Genomic DNA, 24,709 nt, shown 5'->3' with positions numbered 1-24,709 from the left:
CTGGCATCAAATGGGGACTGCAATGACTTCCACATCTGTGGTCTTTATCCATTTTAATCAAGTCTAAATTATGCTATTAAGACTTATTTTTGTGACGTTTACTTGTTCAGACATAGCCGACTTTATATTCATCTCTGAATATTTCTTGAAACATTAAAACATTCTCACTATTTCTAGGCAAGAGTTACCTAATTTGATTAGCATCCAAATGTTCAGAGTTGATACTGTGTTTACAATCGTGAGTGCAGTGTTCAATGTAGTTTCTGGGTAGTAGAATCTGCATACTAAGCCTTTAGCCCACATAGATGAATTCTGCATCCCCCAACTCATTCCCATGTCTTCAAAAAACTAGGTTTAAGTGTGCCTTGTTGGTATAAATTTGCTATAATAAATAGTATATCGTGCTATATGGCAGAAGTATGACTATACTAACTAGCCCAGTCTTGCTTTCTGGTTTTCTTTTGTTGTATTTCCCAAGGGGTACTGCTTTTGCAGTGAAAAATCTATTTAGCCTAATAAATGGTAACAGTAATCAGCTTCCCCTCCCAACTCCTAAATATGTAACTGACAATACACTGAATTAAGGAATGACATAGCACTAAATTCACAAACAAGAAAATTAATTTGGGAACCTTTGATTTTCTTTGTTGAATTTTTTGTATTGTCTCTTATTGGAAAATTTGTCTTCAGCCTCTTTTTTTGCTCTGAGCTCTTTCCCCATAAATCTTAGAATCCTTGGTGTTCCCATTTGGTGGTTGGGTTTTGCTTTTGCTTAGACTCATGGGTGCCCAGGAACATGCACTTCCCTGTGTCCAAATCAAGGGGTTCTTTGAAGCTTGATTGCACACCCCCAAAGAGACTGGTGGAGAGCTTCCCTCAGGAGCCGGCTGCTGTCTCTCAGAACAAAGGCCAGAGCTGAGATGTCTGTGCATGAAAGGCTGTTGGCCCTTAGATTTCCCCTGCAAGCCTGGCTGTTGAAGAAATCACTTTAATTCTCTGGAGGTTTGTGGGTTACCATCAACTGTTTCATAGCTTGACCTTGTGGCCAAGAGAAGGATTCTATTTAGAAATATTTGTTACTGCTCCTAAGTTCAATTGTCATCGTCAAAATCATCAAAGACACTTTATTCTAGCAAAAGTTAGGAGAAAGGATAGGCTTGAATATTTTCAGATATTAACGTGGCTGTAGGAATTTAGAGAATTGCCTTTGTATGAAGCAATATGTTTTCATTCTTCGGGGAACTGGTTGAATATTAATCACATAGCAGCTTGCATACATTTATTGTGCACTTGCTGTGTGCCAGGCACTGCTTTACATGTATTACACCTCAAATTTCATGACAGCCCTAGATGTAGGTACTATTCTTATGATACCCATTATATATATATATATACATATATATGTGTATATATATGTGTATATATGTGTGTGTGTGTGTGTGTGTGTGTGTATATATATATATATATATATATATATATATGGAAACCTGAGACACAGAGAGGTTAAGGAACTTACCCAAGGTTACACAGCTAGAGGATGGCAGAGTCGGGATTCAAAGTATACATTCTCACTCTACAACCTGTGCCTATAAGCACCAGCTACATTATTGAAAGTACATATATGTTTTTGAGTATCATGACAAGGTGGAGTGTATTGAAAACAGTGTTTTTCAAACCTTTTTGACTGTGACCCACTGGAATATACATTGCAAACTAGCTTGTATGCACAAATAAAACTAGTAAAACCACACAAAACAATACTCACTGTTACCACGCAGGATGCATATGGACTTTTCCTTTCTGTTCCACTTCATTTCTAAAGGGTGCTGGTCATGACCCTTAAAATTGATTTCAGGACCTACTATGCAGGGAGACCCCCTGAAACTATTGCTACAGAATAAAAGATGAAATGCTTCTGATTATTGTAAATACAAAATTGCATGCAGGATTGTGTAAAGACAATGCCAGGTTGTACTGCCAGAATGAGCCAACAGCATGTGATGTGCTTCCCCCTGCAGAAAGCCTATGAACGGACCTGCAGTCAGGGAGGTTTCACATCACCAAGATTCCTATCCCAGAAAACCAGATGTTCATAGCTCAGGGAATAGAATGTGACCCTTGTGGAGAGCCTATAAATGGACGCATGGGGGGGGTGCCTGTCCATATGGATAAGAGAGGGCTATAAACGCCCTCATCTTGCCACAGCTCTTCTAGGCCTCTTTAAGGTTAAGACATACTCCCTTCTGAGAATTTCTGGTCTAATTGGTTGTCTAGCTTCACGTCCTGTTTCTATGGATTGTTTGTAACCAGCTTTTGCTGCAACTGTTACTGCTGATTAATATCTTGCTAATCATAGGTTATAGAAAGACTGTGTTTCTGTTTTAAGGCTCCATTAGAAATTACTGATGCGCACACTATATTGTAAATTCTTATCTCTGTATACTGTACTTCTGCATACAGATGTTATGTTAAAGAATTATTTCATCCTCATGTGACCATCTCACCTCATAATCAAACGACCCTAAATCCCTCACTAACATACCCCTGCCCTCACTAAACTTAATAGTAAATGCTGGCATATCCAGTACATTGGTGGCTCACGGGACCAGAAGGTGGTGACCCCCCTGGACCCAGCTTTCACTATCTTGTGTGTGTCTATTATTTCTCGACCTGCTGATCCACCTGGGAACAAGAAAGAGCCCCGTTGCATTGCGGGCTGCTGGCCAGATCCTGCAATACTATTATAAGGTCACAATTTGCAGGTCAAAAACTATTGAATGTCCTAGATGTAAGCTCACTCTTTGGAAGCCTCAGGTTCCCATTGTTGGTTGAATGAATGCCTGTCCACTCCTTCCCCCAGTGCCCAGCACTGTTTGTTGATGGAGTGAATATATAAACAGATTATAATTTTTCTTTCTTCCTATCTATTTTTAAAAATTATTTTCTCTCCTTCCCTTTTCTTTTTAAAAACCAAGAGCTGAAGTTTTCCCAAACAGAGATTGTTTAGACTGGAACAGAGGTCAAGGAATACTTAATAATGATCTTGTTATGGACATATGTGTTATCAATGATTTTGGGGGTGTTTTTGAGATAGAGTCTTGCTCTGTTGCCCAGGCTTGGGTATAGTGGCACAATCAGACCATAGCTCACTATAGCCTCGAACTCCTGGGCTCAAGTGATCTTCCCACTTCAGCCTCTTGAGTAGCTAGGACTATAGGAGAATACCACCATGCCCAGATAATTTTAATTTTATTTATTTGTTTTTTTAGAGTTGTGGTCTTGTTATGTTGCTGAGGCTGGTCTGAAACTCCTAGACTTAAGCAAAGGGATGAATTTTTATAAAGCAATCAAGTTTCCTTATTGATGTTAGTTGTAATTTTCACAGTGTGTCTGTATCTCCTGCTGTTTCTAGTGCTTGCTGGTTCTGGGACCTTCTCTTATTCTCCTGGCCCACACGGGTGTCTCCTCCAGAGGCAGGTTAGTTTGGATGTGCTTTTCTTCTGCTCCATCTCTTTGACAGTTGAGGTATTCCCAGGCAGCCCTGGGGTCCGGGTTAGTCAGTCTTTCTAACATTTTCTGGAAAATGTTTGGCAGCCCTTGAGCTACCTGTCACTGGGGCGGGGGGCCCTCAGAATGTTTGAGCCTGACCTTGGCTCAGGGTGGATCTCCAGAACATGTAGAACTTCTCCTGACTCAGGCTCAGGAGGAGTCCTCCATCTGTTGTTGGTGCAGACACACACCTGGAAGCAATGTCAGGATGGACATTGGTGGCAAGGGCACAGACCAGCCTGAAGTACAGTTGTGCTGATGCCTTGGTCTAGATACAATATTAGCTCAAATAGTTGCTGGGCATTTGTCTTACTCTGGATAAGTCAGGCTATCATTGGACATGTTCATTTATGAGTTAAGGTCTGTGTTAGTCCGTTCTCACACTGCTATAAAGACATACCTGAGACTGGGTAATTTATAAAGAAAAGAGGTTTAATTGTGCTCATGGTTCTGCAGGCTGTACAGGCTTCTGCTTCTGGGTAGGCCTCAGGAAACTTACAATCATGGTGGAAGGCGAAGGGGAAGCAGGCACGTCTTACGTGGCCGGAGCAGGAGGAAGAGAAAGCAAAGGGGAAGGTGCCACACACTTTTAAACAACTTGTGAGAACTATATCAGGAGACAGGACTAGGGGGATGGTGCTGAACCATTAGAAACCACCCCCATGTTCCAATCACCTCCCACCAGGCCCCACCTCCAACACTGGGGATTACAGTTCAACATGATGGGCAGGGACACGGAGCCAAACCATATCAGGTCATTCTAAGAGCAAGGGATTTTGAGATGGTGGGAAACTCAAGGTGGTGTAAGGTGAGGTGTGTGTTGGCAGTAAGGAGATGGTTAAAAGGCCCCTCATCAACAGATCCTCAGGAACTGACACAATTCATTTTAGTTTGTATCCTTTACTAACATGCCCAGATAACTAAACTTTGTCTTTAAAAATAGGCAAGGTTTTTTGAAGTTTTTCCTCTCATGAGACAGAAAGAGTCCCTCCTCAGCATAAAGGGTTATTGATGCACAGAGATATTTTACCAGTTGGGTGGTTTACCTGCATTGCTGGTGATGAGAAAAAGGCAGATCTCAGCCTGTGGGAAGCTAGATGAGAATGTTTAGAAGTAAGGAGGGAAAAGCTCTTAAGTGGGTCAAGAAGGGACTTCTTCAAGTTTACCACATCCTTCTCTCTTTATTTTACTGCTGAGGGCAATGTGTACTCCAGTCTCTAGAATTAACTCTGTTTCATGAAACCAATATCTGGCTTAGGTTGTGTTCTCCCTAAGAACACTTTTCATCCCCAGGAATATGGTACAGACCATGCTGTGGTCAATAGATGTTTGAGAACTGACTGCCTGGATTCTGGGATGTTTTAAGTGACAAGTCAGGATCCCTGGCCCCATCACACTGAGACTGTGTGCTGGGAGGTGTGGGCTTTGGGGGAAACATGAGAATTGTATTGTATTGAATCATTAAATATTCCAGCATTGCTATTTGCTCAGCCCTGTTTTAACAGATATAAGGACTCAAAAACATTTTAAACTGTTCTTTCCCTAAAGAGTTTATATAATATCATGAAGATCTGAGTCATTCACAAACTGAAATATGGTAGGAAAAGGCTAAGTAGAGATAACATTGTTAGCAGCAAGAACATTGGACTGCAAGTCAGAAGCCTCAGAGTTTAGTCCCAGCCCCATGATTAGCTGTTACAGTGATTTTTCAGTTAGAATAACCCCAAAGATTGCTTTTCACACCTTTCATTTTTATGATTCTTTTAAAAGACTTCTTATGTTGTTCATAGCCTCAGTGTCCTCCTCTGGGAGACAAAGGGGTCAAACTAGATGACCTCTAAAATGGCTTTAATGGCAACCATGTGAGACTGACAGTGCTATCGCCGGATGGAGGATGGGCACGCTTTTGGGGTTGGTCTTGATTCCAGTGAGCATTTGCAAACCCGTCTGTTTAAACTTTCACAGGGATGCCCTTTTTTGCCAGGCCCAGGACCCTCTCACTAAGTCAGTGCATACAAAATCAATTTTTGTGTGTATATCCTGTTTCTTCCTCCAAAGCCTCATATAGCAGTTTACAGAGAAATGGAAACCCAGCCTTAGTTCTAAATTGATTTGGCTACATTTGATACACTCTTCCTCTCTAGAATATGACTTTTCAGTTATAATAACCCAAAAGATTGCTTTTCACACCTCTTTCATTTTTTTCTTTTTTTTTTATTATTGTACTTTAAGTTTTAGGGTACATGTGCACAATATGCAGGTTTGTTACATATGTATCCATGTGTCATGTTGGTGTGCTGCACCCGTTAACTTGTCATTTAGCATTAGGTGTATCTCCTAATGCTATCCCTCCCCCCTCCCCACCCCACAACAGTCCCTGGAGTGTGATGTTTCGCTTCCTGTGTCCGTGTGTTCTAGTTGTTCAATTCCCACCTATGAGTGAGAACATGCGGTGTTTGGTTTTTTGTCCTTGTGATAATTTACTGACTCTTATATTGCTCACAGTAAAACTGGTAGGTTTCAGCAGGCTCAAAAGTAACCAAACCAGAAGTGTCAAGACCTTATAAAGAAACTGAGGGTGTCTTTGCATGAGAAGAGAGGGGCACTCTCAATCCCTGTTACTCACACAGTTTTTGGTTAGGGTAAAAGAAAGAGGGGATTTCAGCCTTCATTGAGAACCAGTGTCCAAATTACAATACTGCCCCTGATTTGTTCCTGAGGTCACAAATGCTGGGCAGGAAAATGGGTGCCAGTGACGGTGATGCCAGTAATGGAGAGGGTGTGTCAGCCCCAGGGGGTACTGCAGGCCAGGACCCTGCCCCTGGGCTGCTCTGACCCCAGGACCCAGGTGCTTTCCTCACTAGATGACTGCTTACCAGAACTCAGGGATCCAGAGAGAAAGAGTGTCCTCTGGGTGGAGGGACATTCAGCATATGTGTCATTCACATTTGTAAAGTACTCTAGTATTTTTAGGAAGACTGGATGAGTCTGGGTTCTCCAGAGAAACAGAACCAGCAGGAGGACGGATAGATAGGTATCTCCTTGGAGACCCAGGAGAGCCAGTAGTATAGTTCCAGCTTAAGTCTAAAGGCCTGAGACCCAGGAGAGCCAATGATGTAAGTTCCTGTCTGCTCAAGTCCAAAGGCAGAAGAAGATCCACATCCTTGAAGACAGTCAGGCAGAGAGAAGAGAATTCTCCCCTACTCAGCCATTTGTTCTATTCAGGCATTGGACAAATTGGTTGAGGCCCACTCACCTTAGGGAGGGTAATCTGCTTGTCTCAGTCTACCAATTCAAATGTTCATCTCATCCAGAAACACCCTCACACATACCTCTAGAATCATGTTTGATTGATGTCTGAGTACCCTGTGGCCCAGTCAAACTGACATATAAAATGAACCATCACAAAGGCTGTGTCTTATATATAAGTGCTCCACTCTGAATTAAATTTAGGAAGAACTGCTAAAGGATGCCCCTTCTGAGGGCTGATTAAAATGGAATGTTTTCTTCTCCTCCCACTCCCCCTAAAAACAAACATATTGGAATCATTCTGTGAACTCTTTTCTCTTCTCCAAGCTGTGACTACTTAGTTCTCATGCGTGAGCAGAACATGAAGAATGGGGAGGAAATAGGTTTGGACTTCGAGAATACTGGTTCCTAGGATAAGATTATTTGAATGGGCCTGCATGCAAATGATTTTCCACTCTGCTTCCCTAACACCCACACCAGCCCACTCCTTAATGGATATGTTATTTGAGGCGGCTGATCATTGTCATTATGGAAGGACACTAACAGAACAGCTCTTCAGAAAAATGACCCAGGCTGGGAATTGATCTGCTAGGGGATAATTTGAAAAGTGGAATTTAAAGCTCTGGCAGGCCCTAGGAAATTACTATCTTGCCCAATGGAATTAGTTGTCCAAGATGAAGAATATTTTCTTCTTGTACCATCTCATCTTCTGATGGCTCTCTTTTCACCACTTATTCTTAATTTCCTGTTCTGTGCCAACGGCTGGAGCCCATGGCTGGCAGCATTCCTGATCCTCAATGCTGTCACTGGAACAGAAACAGTCAGAGGTTAACTATGCTTACTTGAAAACAGAGGAAGTGCATGGGAATGTTCTTTTATTATTTTTTTTATTATTATTATTTTTTTTTTTTACAATTTTTAAAAAGTTTATTTTTAGCACGAAGCTGACAGAAAATTATAAAGAAAAATACACATAACCTAAGTAGAGAAACATTTTGTTTATATATTTCTAAAGATAACTAGGAAAAGTATTTTCAGTAAATATATCCTTAATGTATAAAACCTCTTTAAAAGTAATTAAAATAATCCAACAACCCCATAGAAACAGGGACAGAGAATACAAAAAGCAATTTACAAAAACTTACAAATAGCCTGAAGACATATGAAATGATACTCAACTTAATTAACAACTTAAAGATTGCCAATCGCAGCATTTTTTTTTTACTTGCCAGATTGACAAAGATGAAAAAGAATGAGAGCAGATATTACTAGAAAAAAATGGAGAAAAAGACATTCTCATATCCAATTGGTGGAAGTATAAACTGGTAAAACCTTTCAGAAGCATAATTTGGCAATATATATCAAACTCTTAAGTGTACATCACAATGAGAAGAATAAAAATTAAAATGTATTGCAATCTTGCTATGAGTCAGTTCACTTAAATACTTTATATACAGGATCTTATCGAATCCTTACAAAAAACCCATGGGTGCTATTATTATTCTAATTTTACAGATTAAAATCAGAGGCAGTTATTTAAGATCACAGAGCAGGTAAGTTGTGTTGACAGGATTCAAATCTTTTTTTTTTTTTTTTTTTTTTAAATTTTTTTTTTATTAATTTCTTTTGCATACAAAAACAGTAAACATTTTCTAAAAATACATACAAACAAAAAGATGCGTATCAAACATATTAGGAAGGTTGCACATGGGAAGTCGGGGAATAGAAATGGGGGTGGGAGTTAAAATAAATGAGAGAGGGACTTTATATGGATCAGTGATAATAACTCAATCCTCTATTTGACAAAGAAGAGGGAGAAGGAAGAGGAAGAAAAAGAAAGTGGGATAAAGGATCAGAAAGGGAGGAAAATAGAAAAAATTAGAGTATGACTCCAGGGTAGACCTGTTTTGTTGTCATTGAGTTGGTTGGTTGGTTTGTCTGTTGTATTCTTCATGTTTCGCCAAGTTGGCCAGACTGGTCTCGAACTCCTAGCCCGAAGTGATCAACCCGCCTCGCCCCCCAGAGTGCCGGGACCACAGGCGTGAGCCACCACGTCCAGCCCCCACATTGCTTCTGGCCTCCGTGGTAGACCTCCCAGACGGAGCGGCCAGGCAGAGGAGCTCCTCACTTCTACCCAGACACGGGGTGGCCGGGCAGAGGGGCTCCTCACTTCCCAGACGGGGCGGCCAGGCAGAGACGCTCCTCACTTCTTCTCAGACGATAGGTGGCCGGGCAGAGGCGCTCCTCACTTCCCAGACGATGGGTGGTCGGGCAGAGGCGCTCCCCACTTCCCAGACGATGGGTGGCCAGGCAGAGGCACTCCTCACTTCCCAGATGGGGCAGCCGGGCAGAGGCGCTCCTCACTTTCCAGACGATGGGTGGCCGGGCAGAGGCGCTCCTCACCTCCCAGACGATGGGTGGCCGGGCAGAGGCGCTCCTCACGTCCCAGACGGGGCGGCCGGGCAGAGGCGCTCCTCACTTCCCAGACGGGGCGGCCGGGCAGAGGCGCTCCTCACTTCTTCCCGGACGGGGCGGCCGGGCAGAGGCGCTCCTCACTTCTTCCCGGACGGGGCGGCTGGGCAGAGGCGCTCCTCACTTCCCAGACGGGGCGGCCAGGCAGAGGCGCTCCTCACTTCTTCCCGGACGGGGCGCCCGGGCAGAGGCGCTCCTCACTTCCCAGACGATGGGTGGCCGGGCAGAGGCGCTCCTCACTTCTTCCCGGATGGGGCGGCCGGGCAGAGGCGCTCCTCACTTCTTCCCGGACGGGGCGCCCGGGCAGAGGCGCTCCTCATTTCTTCCCGGACGGGGCGGCCAGGCAGAGGCGCTCCTCACTTCCCAGACGGGGCGGCCGGGCAGAGGCGCTCCTTACTTCCTCCCGGACGGGGCGGCCGGGCAGAGGCGCTCCTCACCTCCCAGACGATGGGAGGCCGGGCAGAGGTGCTCCTCACCTCCCAGACGATGGGTGGCCGGGCAGAGGCGCTCCTCACTTCCCAGACGGGGCGGCCGGGCAGATGCGCTCCTCACTTCCCAGACAGGGTGGCCGGGCAGAGGCGCTCCTCACTTCCCAGACGATGGGTGGCCGGGCAGAGGCGCTCCTCACTTCCCAGACGATGGGTGGCCGGGCAGAGGCGCTCCTCACTTCCCAGACGGGGCGGCCGGGCAGAGGCGCTCCTCACTTCCCAGACGGTGGGTGGCCGGGCAGAGGCGCTCCTCACTTCCCAGATGGTGGGTGGCCGGGCAGAGGCGCTCCTCACTTCCCAGACGGTGGGTGGCCGGGCAGAGGCGCTCCTCACTTCCCAGACGGGGCGGCCGGGCAGAGGCGCTCCTCACTTCCCAGACGGGGCGGCCAGGCAGAGGTGCTCCTCACCTCCCAGACGGGGCGGCCGGGCAGAGGCGCTCCCCACCTTCCAGATGGGGCGGCGGCCGGGCAGGGGCTGCAATCCCAGCACCCTGGCAGGCCAAGGCAGGCGGCCGAGGGGTAGAGGCTGCTGCGAGCCCAGACCACGCCACCGCACTCCAACCCCGGGTAACACCGAGCACTGGGTGAGCGAGACTCTGTCTGTAGTCCCAGTACCTCGGGAGGCTGAGGCGGGCAGAGCACTCGGCGTCAGGAGCTGGCGACCAGCGTGGCCAAGATGGCGAACGCGTGCCTGCATCCAAAGGAGAAAAGGCAGGCAGCGGTGGCGCGCGCCGGCAGACCCAGGCAGTCCGCGGCGCGGGCAGCAGAAAGCCGAGTAGATTGTAGCCTGGGCCAGAGAGGGAAAGAGAAAGAAAGAAAGAAAAGAAAGGAAGGAAGGAAGGAAGGAAGGAAGGAAGGAGGAATGCTCTTTTAAAGGGAAAGGAATAAGTGCAGAAAGAGTACAGAATTAAATTCATGAGGAAATTGTGCAGCTCTCACATTGTAACTTCCATGAAACTCATCATTTATATATCAGTGCAGGAGTCATTTTTCTGATGGATTCAGGACTGGATCTTCAGTTCTTCCTTGAATTGTCTGTCCTTCTCAGAGAGAACAGCTTTATGGCAAAGAGTGGGGTATACGACCATCTGAGGGTTCTGTACGTATCATTCATCTTTCAGCATGCTTTGTTTGTTAGCAGAGGGTGACTGGCCAAAAAGTGTGTGTTGGGGAACTTAGATGACTCAGTCAAATCCCTCGCATAGACCTACCTCTGGCCCCCCATACTGGAGAGGGAGGAAGAGGGCTGAAGTATTTGGAGCTGTGGATTAGGAGAAGTTTTTAAAAAGTAATTAAGGAATATAGTCTACTCAGCTTGGGAGAAGAGAGAAAGGCAAAAGGGTGTTAGGAGAGAGTGTGTCTATGCTATAGGAGGGCATTTCACATCTCCCTTGTCTGTGGAATTCATAAGCTCCTGGGACTGTCAGTGCCGTTGGTGTTGCTGTTTGGTGGGTGGAGATGGTTCCAGATGGGTCCAACAGGGTAGTTGACATGAGGCTGCATCCATCCATCCATCCATCCATCCATTCATCTATCTGTTTATCCATCCATCCATCCATCCATTCATCCATCCATCCATCTAGCGATGCATCCATCCATCTATCTATCCACTTATTCACCCACCCAGCCAGCCATTCATCTATTCATCCATCCATCCACCCATTCATCCATCCATCCATTTATCCATCTATTCATCTACCCATTTATCCATTCACCTAGCCAACCAGCCAGCCATTCATCTATTCATCTATCCATTTACCCATCTATCCACCCATTCATCCACCTGTCTATCCATCTATCCATCCATCCATCCATCCATCCATCCATCCATCCATCCATCCATCCCTTGCTTTATCCTTCATTAGCAACACTTGTAGAATGTCCACTTTATACCATACACCATGCCAGATGTTGAGGAGGTGAAGAATAAGACCTACTCTTTCCCTCCAGGAGTTCACAGCCCAGTGAGGGAGACCGCTAAGTAGAGCACTGATGATGGTCAGAGTGAGGAACACTGAGAGAGGTGAGCCCAGGTTGCCTTGATGGGAAGAGAGGCCTCCGATTCAGACTCTGCAGGGGAGGGAAGGCTCTCTGGAAGAGGCACTATTTCAGCTGTGTCCTAGATGATGAGCACGTTATTGGGAAAACTTTCCCTTGGTAGAGGTTCTGGCTGCCTTCCCTTCCGGCTTCAGTGGGAGACAAGTCCTTTATTCAGAGCCTGCCCACATTCAGGTGGGGACAACTTACCCCACCTGTCTCCCCCTCACTTGTCTTCATCCACAGGCTTTTATTTTCCAGTGTTTTTCTTCCTGCTGTGTAGAAACACATTCAGATCTCTTTCATCTTAAAATTTTACTACAACAATAATAAAAACCCTCCCTTGGGCCTAGTCCATGAGCAGCTGCCTCCCTGTGTTCTTCTGTTCACACTAAGCATCCTGAAAGAGCAGTCCACACATACTGTGTCACCCTCCCTCTCCACATGTTAGCAGACAGGCTTCCTACCCTGTCCCTGCAGCTGCCTGGGCAGTGGTCCCAGTGTTCTCTGTCTTCAGTTAGTGGATGCTTTCAGATCTTTACTTAGTTGACCAATGGGTCACATTGATGTGGCTGTCCATTTCTTCCTTCCTAAAACTGTTTTCCTTGCTTTGGGGACACTGGTCAGGTCTTTCTTCTTGATGGTCCTGGATTTTCCATGCCCTTTATATTAGTACGTTCTCACACTACTATAAGGACATACCCAAGACTTGGTAAATTTTAAAGGAAAGAGGTTTAATTGATTCATAGTTCCACAGGACTGGGGTGGCCTCAGGAAACTTAACAATCGTGGCAGAAGGGAAAGCAAACGCATCCTTCTTCACATGGCGGCAGCAAGGAGAAGTGTAGAGAGAGGAGGGGAAAGTCCCTTATAAAACCATCAGATCTCATGAGAACTCATTCACTATCACAAGAACAGCATGGAGGTAACCACCCCATAATTCAATTACCTCCTACCTGGTCCCTCCCATGACATGTGGGGATTATGAGAACTACAGTTCAAGTTGAGATTTGGGTGGGGACACAGCCAAACTGTATCATCTTTTCTGGGTATCCCTTATTTGTGTGTCCTCAGCTGCTCCTCCCTTCACACTGTGCTAGTTCCAGGAGGGCCTGCCCACCTGTGCCTTGGACTGCTGCCTATACATGGATGCACAGCACAGGCCATGCAGAATTTCTGGCTCATGCTCCAGCTGATGGCTAGACACCTATACCTGGCATCCCCAAGAATTCAGATTCACCACACTGAACTCTTCCCCCTTCTCCCTAGGCCCACTCTTCCTCTGTTCTGTTAATCTGAGCACATGGCACTGCCATCTACCCTGACATTGATGCCAGAACCAGGAAGGTATCCTGGACGCCTCTCTCCTCTCTCACTCCCACTATCACTCCCCCATCCAGGAGGTCACCAGGTTTTGTGACTCTGTGTCCTTAATGTCTCTGTAGCCCTCTCCATTCCACTGTCTTAGCCTTGTTTCTGACTCACCTGGAGTACTGCAGGAGCCTTGAAATTCCACAGTTCTCAAATGCCTGCCCTCAGACAAGTGCTAGACTGGCTGTCCAAGAGCAGCCCCACCCCACCCCACACAGAGAGCCAGTCTCAATTGATCTGTCCTTTGATAAAGGTGCCCAATGATCCTGAGGTGCAGCTGGTGTCCTGGGAGCCATTTCAAATGATCTTCCCACCCTTTTCCTGGTCTGTAGCCATCAGTCCTTCACATGGGCACCAGAGAGATCATTCTAAAATGCGAATCTGATCCTAATCACTTCCCTGCTCAAAACTCTCAGTCTTGACACCCGTGCCCCTCTCTCCCACATCGAATCCAAACCCTGAGCTAACACAAAGCTTCCACAATCTGCCTTCATCTCTTTCCCTTCCTTTATCCCCACAGCCCCACCCCTAGCAGGCACCCTGTCCCCAGCTGGCAGAACCACCTCTTTCCTGACAGGTGCCGGGCAGCTTCCCACCTCCATACCTTCTGACCTGCACCCACAGCACTCTACCTCCTTTCTGGCTACTCTTCATAAGGATCCCACTCAAGGCTTTGCAGAGGTTCCCATCCTCTGTTATGGCACACTCATCTTGCCCTTCTGTGGCCACTCATTGACTGATACATGTGCCCCACCCCAACATTATGAGAGCTGATACTGTTTCTATTTGACGTAGTATGAGAGAGAATGACTTTTACTTATGGATAGCCAGAAACGTCCAGATTACCCAGGTTTCAGGGCTCTGGATATCTGTGCTTCTAGGCCTTCTAAACTATATAAAACCATGAATTCCATTGCTGCTAATTTTTCCACCTCAATAGTATCATGAATATATGTTTCAATATATGTAACAGCAGGCCCTCCCTTATACTCGGCCTTAGCTATGGCTCATGACACTATGTTTGCTTATCTGCCTTCATCCCAGCTATTTGGGCACAAAATGTCTTAGACCTCTTCCTCACCCCAACATCCAGTCAGTTGATAAGGGGAGCCTGGAACCCATGGCTCAGTACCATCATGAATATATGTTTCAATATTCATGATGGCACTGAAGTGGAAAAACTAGCAGCAATAGAATGGGCATGAGATTGCCCTTCCTTCCAGATGAAAGGAAATGGTTGACATTCATCATTTGGGAACCACTTGATAACTAGAATACTTTCCCCCAAATTAAAAACATGCAGCTATCATTTAATGACTTTCAAATACCCCTCTGCTGGGCTACAACACAACTTGTACTATGGGGGTATTCAGTCCCAACAGAGTGGCAGCAGGAGGGCTGAGAAGGCTGGATGCTATCTCCTTTGTAAAAGCATCATCAGTTTGGCAAAATATCAGACCTGCTCCTACTTAATAAGTACAAGTGTCAGATGTGGATGCTGTGCCCTCCTCCTGCCTGCCTTCGAATGGCTTTTCCCTCACCCCAACTCTTTGTCACCTCTGCACAAAGTGAGCACTGTAACAATGACTTCTGGACATCCTGCCAGTGCCATGCCTCCTGTGCTGTGTGGCTTTCAGCACAGCAACACTGATAGAGGGTCTAGCATCATAAGCCAGGTGGGGAGGGAAGCCAGTGAATCCTACACAAGCACATAAAAGCTGGGGTGGGGGAATTCACCTGCAGCTGAGGAACTTTTGCAAGCGCAGTATGTTACAGAAAACCAGGTATCTTATGAGTTTGATATCTGGGCATCACCTGGAAACCAGGTAAACCTTGCAAGAGCCCCAATGATACTTACTGTGTCGTAGGTCTGGGTTGAGACTTCCCCATCACATCTTGATGGTGTCCAGCCTGTCCTGGCACCAGCAGGCTGTGCTGGGGGTGGGGACGGATGGGCACACCAGTCCCCATCTACATAGAGTTATGTATATTTGTTCTTGTTACCCATTCAGTAAGGATTTGTCTATTGATTTTGTGAGTAAGAGAACGGAGTAGAATGTTTCTGTAGGGCTCAGGAGTTTCTTGTTCTGGTGTTTGCATTGTTCCCTTTGACGACACGGTTAAAGCATTATGCACACAGCAGACCCTCCCTTATCCCTGGCCCTCGCTGTGGCTCATGACATCAGTATTTGTTTCAGGAATCTGCCTTCATCCAAGCTGTCTGGGCATAAAAATCTCTTAGATCTCTCACTCACCCCAACATCTAGTCAGTTGAAAAGGGGGGCCTGGAACTCAAGTGTCCCAAGTTTGGAGCATTTAGAGTGAGGACACATTAGGAGCATTATGCACACAGCAGACCCTCCCTTATCCTTGGCCCTAGCCGTGGCTCATGACATCCATGTTTGCTTATCTGCATTCATCCCAGCTGTCTGGGCACAAAATTTCTTAGGTCTCCTCCTCACTCCAACATCCAGTCAGTTGACAAGGGGAGCCTAGAATCCAAGTGTCCCAGACACCAGCATCCTCCTTGTGTCTCCACTGCTCTCAGCCCATCACCCCTTACCCACACCCTTGCTTGCTCTCCTGCCTGAGCTTCTGGGCTCTCTCTCTTTCAGTCAGTCTCTCAAGCTGCTGTCCTCCAACCTCATTTATTCATTCAGCAAACTGGTATGGAGCACTGAATACAGAAGACACTGTGGTAGATTCTGGGGATGTCAGGATGGAGTCACAGGACTTGTTCTTGGAGGGCTCACAGCCTGGGATGAGAGGCGGCTGTTCTGCAGGTAATTCAGCACAGAGCTGTGTTGACGCTATAGCAGTGGAACAAAGTAGGGATGAGGCAGGCAGAGAGTGAAATTAAGAAAGGCAGCCGGGTAGAGGAGAAACTTGAATAGGTCTTGAGGAGTGAATGTTTCCCTGGCAGATAGGGGTAGGGGGAAGAGGAAGAGGAAAGGCATTCCCAGCCACCCCTACCATATACCCTGGGTTATAACTACATTCCACTTGCTGCTCCCTAAACACATGCTGCCATCTTCCAGTCCCCAGCCATTCACTGTTCATGCCATTTCTCCTGTTAGAAAACCACCCATGCCTCCCTGCATAGAGTTCTGTCTTGAAATTTTACCCCTTCCTCAAGGCCAGGCTCAGATGCCATCTCCTTGAATCTCTCCCACCTACTTTTCCCTCCTCAACTCTCTTCAGCATTTTGTACATCTTTTGTGGCACTTGTCATGTGAAATCCTTTTTGTCTGTTTCCTTCTCCCTCCTACTGTAACTTCCTTGAAAGGCTGACTTAGCCATTGAACAGAAAACTCTACTCAGTGCTTTTCTGAGCAAAGAGCTAAAAGCAGAGTGGAATGGGCACTAGAATGTCCTTGGCTTTGTTGGTGGGGTAACTGGAGTGTCCAAGGCGTCTGCCATTTATGTAGGAAGGCCCTTGGCATTGAGAGAACATATTCACAGGCACCTTTTCCTCTCTTTGTTGATGTAGGGTTCGATGACCTTCAAATGTGTGCTGACCCCGGCATTCCCGAGAATGGCTTCAGGACCCCCAGCGGAGGGGTTTTCTTTGAAGGCTCTGTAGCCCGATTTCACTGCCAAGACGGATTCAAGCTGAAGGGCGCTACAAAGAGACTGTGTTTGAAGCATTTTAATGGAACCCTAGGCTGGATCCCAAGTGATAGTTCCATCTGTGTGCAAGAAGGTAAAGTGCTTACTTCTCCAAGGAAGCCACTCATGTGGCTCAAGTTGCACAGCCACAGGGGTGCAGGGCTGTGTGACAGCTCAATACCCTGGGCTCTTCTCTCTGATGCAGGGCTGCACCTGCATGCTGACCAAAAAGCAGGAGTGGGTAATGAGGGTTGGGATAGAGGGTTAATTAATCTCTGCATTAGAAGTAATAGTCTTTTTTCTCTATCTCAATTACAATCTAATTTATCACCATTTTTGTCAATGCAAGAGAGCAACTCAGATAACATTAGGGGTATTTATTATTAGGCTGCCAACTCAGCACTCATTTTCATGTTACTCAATAAAATGTGCAGTAAATATACTGTGCAAAAACTGTATTTAGTCATACAGAAGATGTGCATTACTCAGAGGATTAAATCAATTACTACTTATCAGTTCTGTGTTAGATGTGATTCATTTAGGAAAAGAAAGAACTGTGACAAGCAGTGACAGATTAACAAGGTAGACATTTATTTCTAGCAATTATCCCTAAATGTATTGGTAGTGACAAGATATTCATTTACTGCTAGCAATTACCCCACATCTGTTGGTTAAAAACAACTTTATATACTTTTTTTTTGTTTTTACTTTACGTAGATACTTTCAGACTTTTTAAAAATGCATGGAGTTTTACTAATTAGAATGTCAAATTGTTGATGATATATCTCAGAAGACCAGCAGGGCTGAAGTTGGAATAGGCATGAATCAAGAATTAATTCTGGTCCCAAATTTCCATGAAGCACAGAACTTATATTTCATTGAGTTCATTTGAAATTAGTTTCAGTTTCTCTTAACACTGATTTTATTTTGGAGTGAAGGTTTTATAATAATATGGAAACAATTGTCATGATTTAGTGTATATTTCCTTTATGAAAGTTTTTACTTTTTAAATAATTTAATAAGCTTTTTTTTTTTTTTTTTTTGAGACAGGGTCTCCCTCTGTCATCCAGGCTAGAGTGCAGTGGCACAATCTTGGCTCACTGCAACCTCCACTGGGCTCAAGTGATCCTCCCACCTCAATCTCCCAAGTAGCTGGGACTACCTGTGTGCGCCACCATGCCCAGCTAATTTTTGTATTTTTTGTAGAGATGAGGTTTCACCATGTTGCCCAGGTTAGTCTCAAACTCCTGAGCTCATGCAATCCACCTGCCTCAGCTTCCCAAAGTGCTGGGATTACAGGCATGAGCCACAGCACCTGGCCATGATAAGCATTTTATAAGTGCCTATTTAGCTCCTCCTTCTGGGAATTGTAAAGGTTGGATAAGATGGTGTCTTGCTCTTAAAATACGTGCTATCTTTGCTTTTATTTTCAAGGGATAAGAAAAAGCCATAATAAATATAATAAAGACTTAAGGTTTTTAAAAATAAGTTCATTTTTTTCCTCTTGCATGCAGCCTATGCAAGCTGTGGTTTCCCTGAGATTCTATTTAAAGTTTACTTGGTTCAGATATATATATATGTAGACTTCCCTGCCAAAACCTATGGCCTATGTTACCCAGTGCTTTAAAAACAGTCAAGCTTAGGAACATCAGAGAACAGAGAAAACCAAAATAGGCTTCTTAAATATTGCCCAGAGATGAAGGCCTTCTGTTAAGCTTCTTTCCAACCCTATGCATAACTAGGTACTATGTAGTCATTCCAAGAAAGGGGGTGAGAATCACCTTAGAGTAGGGGGCTTCTGTTGTACTGGTCTGCATGTATCATTCTTTTTTTTTCTCTATTTATTTAATGGAATTCATGTACAGTTCTTAACACTCAGCCCCAGATGTGCAGGGAGGGGCTTGTACATAGGCATGGCAGCAGGGAGTCAGCTTTTTTATTAGGCAACCTCAAATAAGACCACGTGTGTCCAAAGGACAGTTCAGGTCCTTGGATTCCAGTCGTGATGTGCTCCAATCATTTGTGGAAGTTTGGAAGAGCAGATATTGCCTTTCTAAGTACAATGGTATATTTATTTTTAATTTGAATGGTAATTTTGTTGGTCTTTGAAAGGTCTGTATAAAGAGATTGTTTGTGTTGCCCCGATAGTAGAGAAAGTCATGACTGTTAACACTCTAGGCTTTCTTTATTCTATGTGGTTTATAGGGGGCTGGAGGGAGACCTAGAAGTCTATACCACTGATGTCACATAGCAGTGAAAAAGCTAAACTTTCAGAATGCCTTTTTCCTGCTTTGTAAATAGCCATGCTCCCTGCTTAGGATTTATGCTGGGCAAAGAGTAAGGGCTGCTGAATTCATTTGTTATCCTTGCCAGGTAATTCTTAGAAGGCTAATGAATTTCTGGAATGGTGGTAATAATAGTAACAATAATAATTTATCACATTGTTATAGGTCATTAAAGTTTAAAAGTGCTTTCAGATTCACTATTTCATTTAACATGCACAACAATTCTACAAGATGAGTCTTATTGTTTCCTGATTAGGAAACTGAGGCTCAGAGAGGCTCACTCACTTTGTTAAGGTCACACAGTTGATGAGTAAGCAGCCTGGCTGGAATTAATCCTAAAACAGCATATTTTTCCTTTACAAGGTTGAGTCTAACCTCCTTTATGTCACAACAGCCCCACTCTAATCTGTTACACAAGAGCACCTTGTTATGACAAATGACATCATCCAGGTTTGTAGTTGAAGGAACTCAGAGAAATCATAATAATTCAAGCCCTCATTCCGATTTAGTTTTTGTTTGACCTATAGAGAAACTGAGTCTCAAATAAGGTAAGAGCCTTCCCAGAGTTAAATGACAGTTTAGGGAAAGACCTGTTGCAGCCCCTGGGCTTGTCACTGTTACCTGGACTCCTGTCACGCCATGGGTCAGTCCTGTCTGAGATGCAGATTTTTTAAAAACGAAGTTCATATCCATTAAAATGCTTTATGACAGTAGAGTGCTCTACAGAAGCAAGGTGGTATTGGGCAGCTGTTCTCTTGGGTGTGCACAGATGCCTCTCTTCCCACCTCATCCTGCCACATGTACAGCCATTCCCCCTTTTCACATGGCCCCCTTATTCCAGTTCAAATTGCTTCTTCCAAGTGAACTAAATTTATAGAGGTCTGAATTTACAGAACTGAATGAATTCACTTTATGGCCCCCAAAGTCTCCAACCTGAGAGATGTCTGTGCTTCTTCAAGATGCTTCTGCAAGACTGGAGCCTGCATGACCCCAAGCATGGGTGAAAATGTCTATGGCTCAGGGAACAGAGGAGGTGACCTATATGGTGGAGAGGAGACCCTAGAATTGGCAAAGAACTGAAAATACACCCCGTGGGCGCAGGGCTGCTGACCTAGTAAGTACAGTGACTAAAGGCCAGGGTGCTGGCCACCGTCTGGCCGCTTCCTTTCCAAAACCAACTCAGTTATGTCTACTTGGGGATACTTTTCCAGAGTAAATATACCCCTTTACTACATTTCATAAGAAAAGACAGAGGTGAAGCAAGATTGACTTTACCTGAATTCACTTTACAAACACTTACTCAACACATAGGTCCTCAGGACATAAAAAATGCTGCATCCTCACTGAAGCCCTTGCTGCAAGGAGTAGCAGTCAGACTTTGTGTGGTGATGAACTTTGGTTTGTACATCATAAAGAATTATCACATTTAAAAAGTAAACATCTTAAAGAGACTAAAATGAAATCAATTCAGGATTCATTTATATTATGAACAAGTATTATATGAGAGAAAAGAGAGAAGAATCAACTCATGTCTTGCCAAAATCCATTGTCATCATTGATGAAAATATTTCCTTACTTAACCATCTTTTGGGCTACAGAGTTCATCTCAGCCCTTATGGCATTGGCTATACTAGCTAGATAGGAGTTTTTGGTTTTGTTTCTTAAATAGAGAACCAAGTAACTAATTGCACTCAGCTCCTGGTTTGGGTGAGAGTTTTACATAGGCTATGAGATAATGTTGTACAGCACCCAAATTCCTCCTCCCTTAGGATTCAGTTCCTGGGAAGGGTGGCGTATTAGTCCATTTCACACTGCTATAAATATACTACCTGAGACTGGGTAGTTTATCAGGAAAAGAGGTTTAATTGACTCACAGTTGTGCATGGCTGGGGAGGCCTCAGGAAACTTACACTCATGGCAGAAGGCAAAGGGGAAGCAAAGTATGTTTTACATGGTGGCAGGAGAGAGAGAGAGCACACAGGGAAACCCCCGCTTTTAAAACCATCAGATCTCATGAGAACTCCCTCACTATCACGAGAACAGCATGGGGGAAACTGCTGCCTTGATCCAATCACCTCCCACCAGGTCCTCCCTCAACACATGGGGATTACAATTCTAGATGAAATTGTGGTGGGAACACAGAGCCAAACCATATCAGGCGGTTATGACATTTTTAAAAGCCAAATCCCTCTAGCAGGAGCTTCAGAACCTGGGTAGATTCAGGGTGTTCCTTGAACACCTTTGGGTATAGACAACATGTTCCTTGTGCAGAAAGACAACTCTCTTTTCTTCTTTTAGTTTCCTCTTTGCAGGGGGAGTGTGCTTTTGGAGACTAAACTGGAGCCTGCTGCAGACTTAAAATTTTATTAAATGAGATTTTAATGTTGAAGGACTTTTTAATAGAGCTTTTCTCTGTAAGGTAGAAGAAGACCCTTTCTCTTTTTATCTAATCATTTTTCTTGAGCAGCTCTGAGAATAGTCACTGGTTGCATTGGTCACTTGGTTTCAAGTAAACTTCAGATAAATCCATATTAAGCGAATAAAGTATTTTCATGAAGCTGGAGTCCCATAGGTCTGTCAGATAGCTTGTGTAAGTGAGAGTCTTAAACAAGCAGGTTCTGAGAACACCTTAAAACCACTGCAGGGCTCTTCTTAATCCCAGCATAAGGTCCTTAAGAGAACTTATGGGGCCTCCACAGAGCAGCACTTGCTTTTAAAATGAACTGCCTGAGCAGGAGACTTTTTCAGGAAATTCTTCCTCTGTAGTTGGCCAGTCAATTCCTTTGAGTGGGAGAGAATCAGAGGGGTCAAGCAGAAGGATTATTGAAACTGCACATTTAATGTACCTTCAAAAGCTACCTCTGGGCTGGGTGAGGTGGCTCATGCCTGTAATCCCAGTTCTTTGACAGGCTGAGGTGGGTGGATCACTGGAGGCCAGGAGTTCGAGACCAGCCTGGCCAACATGGCGAAACCTCGTCTTTACTAAAAATACAAAAATTAGCCAGGTGTGGTGGCTCGCGCCCATGATCCCAGCTACTCTGAGAGGCCAAGGCATGAGAATTGTTTAAACCCAGGAGGCAGAGGTTGCAGTGAACCGACATCGTGCCACTGTACTCTAGCCTGAGCTACAGAACAGGACTTGCCTCAAAAACAAAAACAAACAAACAAAGCTACCTCTGTAAGTCGAGCCCATCCCTGCAAGGAGTAGCAGTCAGACTTTGTGTGGTGATGAACTTCGGTTTGTACCGAAGTTGTTTCCTTGCTCTGACAGCAGTCACCCACCAATGTAGCCACAGGCTCTGGCTCAAAATCCTGGGTCCAACCTACATCACCCAGAAGAGCAAGGCTTCAAGATCTGGCCATGGAGTGGAGGGGAACATGGCTTGTCTTCGTGAGATTCACCTAACAACGCAAAGAACAAGCTCATCCAACCTTGCGGTGCTTCTCTAGGGAGAGGTTCCTTGATCTGAAAGGGAGATGTAGGCACAAATGACACACTTGAGACATTCTACATCTGATGGCCAGCCCCAGGCACTCACTCGATGTTATTATTTATTACCTGCATATCCAAGCAGGCAATTCTCATCCATGAAAGGGAGGCCCGATGGCAGCTCCATTTTCCTTGCCTGTCTTCTTCAGTCACTTGGCCATGAGTGTGGTGGAACCCATTGCCTCTGTCTTTCCTGATGCTCTCCACAACCTTTAGACAGGTGATCTGGTTAAGATTTGCATTTCTCAGGCCAGCTGCGGTGGCTCATGCCTGTAATCCCAGCACTTTGGGAGACTGAGGCAGGTGGATCAACTTGAAGCCAGGAGTTCTAGACCAGCCTGGTCAACATGATGAAACCCTGTCTCTACTGAAAATACAAAAAATTGGCCGGGTGCGGTGGCTCACGCCTATAATCCCAGCACTTTGGGAGGCCGAGGCAGGTGGATCACAAGGTCAGGAGATCGAGACCATCCTGGCTAACACGGTGAAACCCCGTCTCTACTAAAAATACAAAAAATTAGCCAGGCGTGGTGGCGGGCGTCTGTAGTCCCAGCGACTTGGGAGGCTGAGGCAGGAGAATGGCCTGAACCCAGGGGGCGGAGCTTGCAGTGAGCTGAGATTGCGCCACTGCACTCCAGCCTGGCGACAGAGCAAGACTCCGTCTCAAAAAAACAAAAAAACAAAAAATTAGTCGGGCATGGTGGTGCACATCTGTAGTCCCAGTTTCTCCCAGGTGGGCCTTTGCCCATGGATATTCACACTGAGTTCCTTCAGCTGATTTTTTCCCCGGACTTTTTGTTTTTAACTTTTATTTTAGGTTCAAGGATACCTGTGCTGGTTTGTTATGTAGATAAGCTGTGGGTCTTGGAGGTTTGGTATACAGATTATTTTGTTACATAACAAGCCTAGTACCCCATAGGTAGTTTTTGATCCTCTCCTCTCTCCCGCTCTCCACCCTCAAGTAATTCCTGGTGTGTGTTGTTCCCCACTTTGTGTCCACGTGTTATCATTGTTTAGCTCTCATGTGTAAGTGAGAACATGAGGTATTTGTTTTTCTGTTCCTGTGTTAGTTTGCTTGGGATAATGGCCTCCAGCTCCATCCATATTGCTGCATAGGACATGATCTTGCTCTTTTTTATGGCTGCATAGTATTTCATGGTGTATGTGAACCATGTTTTCTGGCCTTTTACTGCTTTTACTGACATTTGGGTTCCATTGTTAATCATCTACGCACAAGGAAAGCACATGGGTACTCTTTCCTTCCACATTTCTGATTGGCTTAGTGCATACCTTATCATTGCTTTGGCCACAATTAATATTGTCAGTACAGTTGAATCTGAGTTCTCTATGGGGCATTGTGAATTGAGTTGCCTGTCCAAAGTCAGGTATTTTGGGGATGCTGACAAAGATGGGCAGGGATTCAGAGAGGCAGCAGTTGAAGGAGAAGGAGGAACATCCCTAGACATCTGTCCAGAACCTGGCCCCATCCCCAGTCACTGAAGGCAAAGCCTCCCTTGGTGTTCCTGCCCACCCCAGTATGTATCCCTCTTCCTGGTCTGCATGTTGCCCTTGTTTTCCTTTCCCCAACAAGACTGCAGTGTTTTAAGGAGATGTCTGTCATATGGATTGGGTACCTACGTTTTATTTTTAATTTTATTTTTTAAATTGGCATATAATTATACATATCCATGGGATACATAGTGATGTTTTAATACATATATGTGTAATGGTCAGATCAGGGCAATTCACATGTCCATCATCACAAATACTTATTATTTCTTTGTGTTGGGAACATTCAATATCTGCCTTCCTGTGATTTGAAACTCTGTAATATATTATTGTTGACCATAGTTATTTTACAGAGGTACAGAACTCTAGAACTTATTCCTCCTGTCTAGCTGTGACTTTATATTCCTTAAGAAATCTCTCCCACCCTTTCCTCTACCCTTCCCAGCCTCTAATATCCTCTTTTCTACTTTTTACTTCTGTGAGATCAGTCTATATTAGCTTCCACATATGAGTGAGAACATGCAGTGTTTAACTTTCTATTCCTGGCTTATTAAAATAAGCCTTAAAATAATGTCCCCCAGTTCCATCCATGTTGCCATCAATGACAAAATTTTATCCTTTTTTATGGATGAATAGTATTCCATGGTGTTT

The 24,709-nt window shown here is 44.9% G+C and overlaps 1 protein-coding gene across 1 annotated transcript in view; it reads left to right on the top strand.

Annotated features, from left to right (window-relative positions):
- The window catches only part of SUSD4 (sushi domain containing 4), a 169,508-nt gene that overhangs the window by 61,002 nt on the left and 83,797 nt on the right, over nucleotides 1-24,709 (top strand). Inside the window, 3 exon segments of the mRNA XM_063613972.1 lie at nucleotides 12,552-12,576; nucleotides 12,578-12,719; nucleotides 16,656-16,868. Of these exon segments, the coding sequence (XP_063470042.1) occupies nucleotides 12,552-12,576; nucleotides 12,578-12,719; nucleotides 16,656-16,868 (380 nt within the window).

Source organism: Symphalangus syndactylus, chromosome 19 (genome assembly GCF_028878055.3).
Source record: "Symphalangus syndactylus isolate Jambi chromosome 19, NHGRI_mSymSyn1-v2.1_pri, whole genome shotgun sequence".
NCBI lineage: Eukaryota > Metazoa > Chordata > Mammalia > Primates > Hylobatidae > Symphalangus > Symphalangus syndactylus.
Note: the sequence above shows the minus strand (reverse complement) of the source record. Positions and strands in the feature narration are given on the sequence as shown.